Below are 7998 nucleotides of genomic sequence, written 5' to 3' on the forward strand. Positions count from 1 at the left end.
GTTTATGCTGAAAATATTGAGAACAATTTCCTTAGAGACAGAAAATATGTAGCCACATAAAACAATCAACAATTAAGTTGATTTATCCGCAGTAATTTTTTTAAGACGTCTATAAATATTTTATAGTGAAAAGAATAAAAAAAAAGTAAAAACATAATTAAGAGAAAATCATTATCGGGTTATCTTTAGCCTTCTGTTTTCAAAATCTGTTGTTACTAATAGTTTTTAAAAATCGAAAATAATATTATAATTTTTTTTTCGGTTTGCTACTGAAGAATTAAATAATTTCTTTTTACACGATATTTTAAAGTCAGGTTGCATTTTATTTGGAACCAAGTTTATTAAAACTTTAGGTTTACGTGAATTTGGTTTAACCTAAAGGTAATAATAATAAATGTTTGGCTGAATATCAATAATTAAAACCAACAGTATGCAAAACCTTCTTGGTGTGCAACTCCATATTCAACAGCAAAGTAAATGCGTCTCAATCGATTATGTAATGTAAATAGTGAGAGTGCGTTATGAAGTTGGCTCTGAAATTGTTTACCTCTTGCATTCTGTGCATTAGCATTTATGGAGACACATAACTTTTATTTTTTTTAGAACCATTTTTATTTTCAACCAGTATTTTTTTTTTCTTATTTTTTTCTTTGTTCTATGGAGCACAAATTGAATTTCTTTATAAAATCATCTTTACTAGTAAAAAAGGTATAAAAAAAAAATGCTATGTCCTCGCATGATCGTAATTTCAGTGCGAAAGTCCCTAATATAGGACGAGGCTGACTTAATGTGAAACTAAAACAAATTTCTAATTATAATGATACAGTAAAGACTTTTTACAAACAATAAGAATGGGCTTTAAAAAAATCATCTATACAAATTTCAATTGTATTGATCAATTGATTAATTGAATAATAGAGAATAATTATTCAAGTAATCGTATATCGAAGATTGTTTTTTTTTTATCTTAATAAGGTTTTAAAGGTTTTTCCACAAGTCGAAATGTCTGAATTCGGTTACCGAACGGATTATGGTCAGCTCAATGACCGGAGGAAAAGTAATATCAAATAATTTATTTTATATACACCGATGGATTTTCTTGCACAATAGATCTTTCATTTTCGAGCTTCAATAAAATGTATTTATCTACAAAATATTTCTGTCCTTCGAATCTGAATAGCTTTATATTTTTTTGTTTGCCCGACGTAGCTTGTCTGCTAAAGAGACACCGTAACCTACATTCTGTTTAAAGGATCGATTTTAATTTATTTTAAAATAAAAGTCTAAATTACCCAATCACACGTCAATAAATTTGTATAACGGTCGAAGTGACTTATGAATAACCACAATAGCTAGCACATTTAACTATTTGCTTATGTTTATTTATAATAAGTGTAATCATTATTAATATTATTTGTAATATCCTCCTCGACCCTAGCGGTTTTCTGAGTAAATCGAATTGTCTGAACCACTCCGTTACTTAATTTGCCGCAACCGAAGCGTGTCCTTGCATTTTTAATGAACTCGGTACATTATGATAGATCTCACAAGTTTATTGCTATACACTTTTAATATATAAATAATTCTATTTCATCTAGTTTTCAAGTCTGTTAAAATTGAATCCCGTACAGCTATACTCCTGAGACCTGGAACTGCCTGTTAATGGAATTACGGATGACACATCGTATTAAAGAGTATAATATAATATTAAGCGCTCGCCTTTGATTTCATTAAATTTCTCCTTGTTACTCTCTAACGTCATTTGTTTGTGTGTCCGTTTTACATTCCCTTGTACAGCAGACGTTTCTTTCCAAAGTTATTATTTGTCTGTTAAATTGATGTCTTTGTAACATGCTGTAAAATATGGCTGGTTTAATTCACAAAATCTCCGAGACGCCGCGCCGGTGGTATTATATTAATCTTATTTTATAATTTCATCATAACATATAATACATAAATATGCTTATTGTAACCGGGTATTGCGTTTATTTTAAATTACAAAATAGGTCCTTTATAAGACCGACCTTCGTCAAATGTTAGATTTAGACCTTCGCGTGGGCAGAGTATATTGTTGGAGCCGGATAATATCTTCCTTAGGGATAATATTCAAGGAAATTTTCATTTTTATGTACATTCTTAAAACAGCCTGGTATACACAACATATAATTTGGTTAGACTAAGTTGAAACGTTCGAAATTATTCTCGCTAGCGATGATTCCTATATCGAAATAGTTATTACAGATCTGGTGTGAATTATAGGACTTACATTCTGTGCTACATCCATAGGAGCGAGCTGAGGTGGATCATGCCTCTTCGGTTTCTTGAATATAAACAACAGAAGAGCAATCAGGAAAACTGTTCCTGCCCCACCGACGGCTCCCAAGGCAGCGCTCCATGCGTTAGCTTGAGCAGACCACGTTCCATCCGTCGAAGTCCGAGCCTGAGGAGGCAGAACTTTTGCTCCCTGAGCCTCCCCATGAATTTGCTTAGCGCTTTCCATCATCCAATCCCCCTTGTGTTCCCCCATATCGTACTCGTAAGGCGCCCCGTCGAGTCGACGCTCTGCCCACAGCTTATCTGCAGATAACAAAATTAGTTAGAATAATGTAACATCGATCCGTCGTTTCAAACTGCGACGTAATACTAACACGACGTTTTAACATCACTAACAATTAAGTACAAAATCGTAAATATATACGGACGACTTAAAGGTGAAGGTTAAAGAGAATCGCCGGCAAACGAAACCCATCACATTATACAGATCGTCGAATTATAACTTCAGTAGAGTGTAGAGTGACGCAAGCGGAATTAAGTGTAAAGGCTTTCAGTTAAAACACTCATTAGGGACTATTAAAGAATTGTATAAGTTGCTAATCAACTTTTCTGTTTAGTTTAACTTAAAAAAATCACCCATATGCTAGATAGTACATCTCAGAAAAGGTATATATAGTACTCACCCATGATAGTTGTATGTATGTATGTCTGTTGGAGACGTTCCTGACACGTGTGTAAGGCGGGCGGCCGCGCGCGACTCTGCGGCGGGCGGCTCGCATTATCATTATTCTTGTTTACTTGGAGTCGTGATCTGTGTTGCGAGTTGACTTCATTGCGACGTTATCGGATACAATTCACTTCGTTGAGTGCAAAGATTTGCTAAGTGGCTGTAAAACCTAGCAGCTATAGTCTTAGCTCACAAACACAAAACCTTTGTAACCTCTATGTAAATATTGTACATTTTTCTCATGTAATTTTCTTGTCGAACAAGAAAGGCGTATTCGATTTCATCGTTTTAAGTAAGAATCAGATTTCAAGGATATGAAAGCCATTTTTTATTAAGAATAATCCCAATATAATATTGCCAAGGCAAGAATTTCATTTTAGGTTGTCCTAAATTATGTTAATATTATGGTATTATTAACTTGGATATATAGGTCGGTCAAAATGAACCCTTAAAACTATATCAAAATTGTTTGTCCTCGTGAAGTCTCGTAAATGTAAAAATTAAGTAGACCTAGTGTATTTTGTAAACTAAATATATTGATCTATAGAGATGTTGACTGGATTATAGAGATATCGAACGTATAAATAAAAATTCGGCCGCTTTTTCATAGACAATTTGAGAAGCCGAGTAACTTGAGTCAAGTGACTTTTACAATGTATGATATTAAATAATTAACTTCCTTATGAACAGTGCTGTCTAAAATCATGAAGCTTAATGGAAACAAAGTGCTGGGCTGATGATATTTTAATGAAAATTAAGTGCGTGGAAATAACTTTTGTGACGTCATTTATAAAATGTTATTACAATGTTGTTATAGTAATATTAAAAAAAATTAGAAACATTTCAATGTAGGTACTTGTCAAAATGTTAGTAATAAAATTTTTAAGCAACAGTCCTGAAATACAAATCCAACATTCCGTTCGTTTCTAGAGACATTTACGATAAGAAGATGAATCTAAAGGCATATTTTTTTATTGTAATATTCCATTTGAAGTTCACCAAGTAAATCACGATCACTTATCGCTTGATAATTTACAAACTTACCTCCTATATTAGCAACAATCTTATATCACCAGGAACATTTTCACCAAATCTATTCATTTTCATAATATCGATCCGTAGTTCTTTAAGACAAGATATAATTAGATTAAATGTGTATTGGAATAAAATCGTTATAGCTATAATAGGTACATAGCGTACATTTGCGTAATGTGTTTACAATGCGTAGCGAGGAATATGTTAGCCATGATGTCAATGGTGTATCTGATGGGAAATAGTCCTAACGAGATAAGCTGCGAGGAAATAGATGAAATTATTACTTTGTATGATATGTATGTATAAACGTATGCACTTAAATATTGAAAATTATATTACTTTAGAATTTATTTTTTTTCATTTTTAATATCTAGGACTCGATAATCGCAAATTTTAAGCCTGTTTTTTTTTAATACAATAAAATATGATGTATTATTCGGACATCATTTTATATATTTGTTATGTCCGTAGTAGGGCTAGCTTATTGTCAGTAAAAATTCTTTACTTTATTCTCCATAAAAGCTTCTTAATTCTGTTTCTTATTGTCATTTAACAGAATAATGATTTTAGCTTACCGTTTGACGTCTAATTAACATCATAGCATCCATTTATTCTGGTTGAAAAAGTTGAGACAATCATGGCAAGATTTGTTTAAATTTTGATAAGAGCGCCCTCTTTTGGATTCCTCATGATTTACGTTATTTCTCATGGTTATAAGGTTTCCACCAAATAAATATAGATGGCAGTGTTACTAACAGAAAAGTATTAGTTCTCTTTCAGAAAACAAATTTAGAACATTCTTTGAATTTCACATATGAATAGAGCTGTGGTTGAGATCGGGATTTTTTTTAGACTTTCCATATTATGTACAAACACAAATAAGATAAAAATTGTACAGTAGTACATTTTACATATACATAATACAACATAACTGTAGCGAATAATTTATTTCAATAACATATTTGTTTCTTAAGCCTAAAAATTATTTACATTACAGTAAAATACATTGGTCACAGATTCATCCTAAGATTTCTGTATGTTCTTGTTGAATGGGTACTGTTGTTTGTATCTCTGTACTCCTAATGTAACAAATGCTGAAAAATAAAATTAAATTAAATTAACCTTTTGTCTTAAATACATAAAATATGTTTGCATGTGTGTGACCGAGTAAATTTAACATTCAAATCTTGTATGTGCCAGAATACTTCATTAATGTAATATAATATTTTGATAATTTTTGTACGACTGCTGGTTGCTGTTATTCTATAACAAAAACTTGAATGACATTTATTAATTGGTTGTAAATCAATTGCATTATACTTGAAGAATTGCCAAAAAAAGAAAAGGAATTACTGATAATTGGTTCATATGATAACTTTGAGAATTATCAAAATTAATTTTATACATGTTTATGTGGTTAATTGATTACATAATTTTTTTAAATCACAGAATACAGATGAATTACATGTATAATGCACATTTAGGAATTCAATAAGCTATTATTACCGAACGATATTGTGGAAACTAAAACTTTTCCAGGTGTAGTTTTATTTTTAAATGCAGCGTTAGCGAGATAGGCGCCAATACTGACAAGACCGATTGACCCAACGATTCTGCATGGCGTACAGTCTGGATTACGTTTTTCTACCTCTGTCTCCATTTTGAGAGAATCTTTTTAAACCATATATTATATAGGTATCAACAATATATTTACAATATGGAACTACTTTGAAAAGCTTTAACCCAGACGTCTGTCAAAACTGACATTATTGTCAAGTGATGAAAACCATAGACAAAATTTTATTGAGGTACTAAAATATAATATTTATAGAATAACAGACATGTGAAATATTGTAAAGCATCCTTGATTTTTAGTAATGTAATATAACAAAAATTGGTTAATATTTTTTTTGTATAATTTTATACTATATAATTAAACTATTAAATAATACTTTGGAAATCTGAAATTGAAAACACCTGGATCTTTTTAAATTATATAGTAGATTTGTTCATCTTAGAAAGTACTAATTGGTATTTTGATAGTACATTTTTAAAATGAAACTGTTTTGCCATTTTTAAAACCACTTTCGCTACCTCTCGCATGTTATTATCTATCAAAGAAAAGATGAACGAAAAAATATTTTATCAAAGCAGCCGAGACTAATATGGCGTCGTTAATAGATTCCAAAAATCCTTTAATATCATTATATTCTTATGTAGCGGTATAAATGTTCCGTGATATTTGGATTGATTAAAGATATAAAGGAATATTATTTTTCGATTTTCATGTTCATCTACCATCTGTATGATTGTTTTTTAAATATGTTTCGTACATGCAGATAGAAACTACAGTTTTACAAATGGATATCTCGTCCACCATTGCTTTAAATATTATCGTTCCCATTTTCCAATATTAACTAAACATTAGAAATGCAATTTTATATCAAAAAAAATTTAATGCTGAAAATCTGAAAACCCCTTGAAATTAATTTTATATACACAATTTAAACTAAAAAAAATCTTTTATTTGCAAACTATGCTTAAAGTCTGTAGTGTTAGATATTTCAACTTATATACGTTATCACTGCCAAAATAATTATTTGGTATTCAATTGAATATAAAGGTCATATAGTGGCGAACAAAATTCATAATTTAAACAAACGTCTCCAATCACGTTATCAACATTAATATTTACATTATCGCTGTAGCATATAAATATTAAACACTAGTGTTTTGCACGTGGCTTTTTCTGTACTAATTATTGTCAGACATTTATCTGGTTGTATACCAAATTTTACTGAATTCTATAGTGTTTGAACCATTACAACCAAGCCATAGCATAAAAAAATAGATAGATATAGATTATTCTTGAAAAGTTTATTTTTAATTTAAATAATTGTGACTGCTTGGATTGCTTTTCACATGGACAATTATATTGCGTGTTCCCGTGTCGGAAAACAAGATGCCTATATCTATACAAACAAAAATTTCAATAAAACATAACTTCAGAAAAATTAGACTTCAATAAAACATATGCTGTCTTTTGTTGTTCACAGCGAATCGTGGCAAGGTACAGCTAGTTAAATATAAATATACATAGATTGATTCCATATGCAAACCATTCTAAACAGTTTCTGCTTTAAGAATTTTTTAAACTGTAGTAAAAAAAAAAAAACAACAACAAAACAATCTATATTATATTAAAATTTCATAAACGTTTTAAAACTTCGATATGACTTAATGTATAAACACGTTTCATTTTTCGAAAAAAAAAAAAAATATATTTTCACATGTATTTTTTTATTTCTAACAGGAAATCGAACCCAACCTCAAGCTCGTAAACTCATGTGCTTTATTGTTTCTTCAAGGGCTCTTGTCTTTCTCAGAATTAATTCACACACTCTCACATACGGTTTTCTCGTCGTCTCTTGACCCATATCACATAGTGATTAAGATTTTCCCACAGGTATAGAGATAAGAGGAGGCATATCAGCCGTGAAAAGCTCTCAGGACTTTTATAGTTATAATAAAAATAAATTTAAAGCCCTTCAAATTATCTAAGTTTAGTTTTTTACGTAACGGAACTGTATATATGAAAAATTTCTCTTTAAAAATATTCAAGATAGCTTTTAAAATGACATTCATTTTAAATGCATAGAAAATGTTGCGATGTTGCCATTGATGTGTTTTAACGGCTGTTTTTTATCAAAGTCAACTCATTCTTATATAGTATGTACACATAATATATATATATCTATAAGAAAGGCAAATATTATTTTTCTTATAGCAAGCAGACAAATCCACTGGCAATAGCCAGTCATTAACTGAATCAGAAGTAACTGTGTTGCATACATACATATATTTTCTTGCAGCTTTTTTATATAGCCTCTTCTAATTTTATCAAACATTATACAAAAACTGAAGTATCACACCAAAGTGCCGATACTATTTACATTAGAACT

General features: G+C 30.3%; 1 protein-coding gene and 1 long non-coding RNA gene across 3 annotated transcripts in view; both read right to left on the minus strand.

Moving 5' to 3' along the window:
* Nucleotides 1-3121, minus strand: part of LOC116766132 (synaptotagmin-5-like) — a 29589-nt gene extending 26468 nt beyond the window's left edge. For both annotated transcript variants that reach the window (XR_009752940.1, XM_061523019.1), the window contains exons 1-2: nucleotides 2958-3121; nucleotides 2267-2577 (exon numbers count right to left, since the gene is read on the minus strand). Coding sequence is in view for 1 of the 2 variants with exons in the window: in XM_061523019.1 (XP_061379003.1) it covers nucleotides 2267-2577; nucleotides 2958-2961 (315 nt within the window). In the remaining variant the exon portion in view is untranslated. The remainder of the gene's footprint in view (nucleotides 1-2266; nucleotides 2578-2957) is intronic.
* Nucleotides 3122-4968: 1847 nt separating this feature from the next.
* On the minus strand, nucleotides 4969-5807 carry LOC133319220 (uncharacterized). Its single transcript, XR_009752905.1, has 2 exons — nucleotides 5543-5807; nucleotides 4969-5130 (listed from the first exon to the last, which is right to left on the minus strand). It is a non-coding gene; the product is annotated as an uncharacterized LOC133319220 (long non-coding RNA).
* Between the last annotated feature and the right edge of the window lie 2191 nt (nucleotides 5808-7998).

This window comes from Danaus plexippus, chromosome 15, assembly GCF_018135715.1.
Source record: "Danaus plexippus chromosome 15, MEX_DaPlex, whole genome shotgun sequence".
In the NCBI taxonomy this organism is placed as follows: domain Eukaryota; kingdom Metazoa; phylum Arthropoda; class Insecta; order Lepidoptera; family Nymphalidae; genus Danaus; species Danaus plexippus.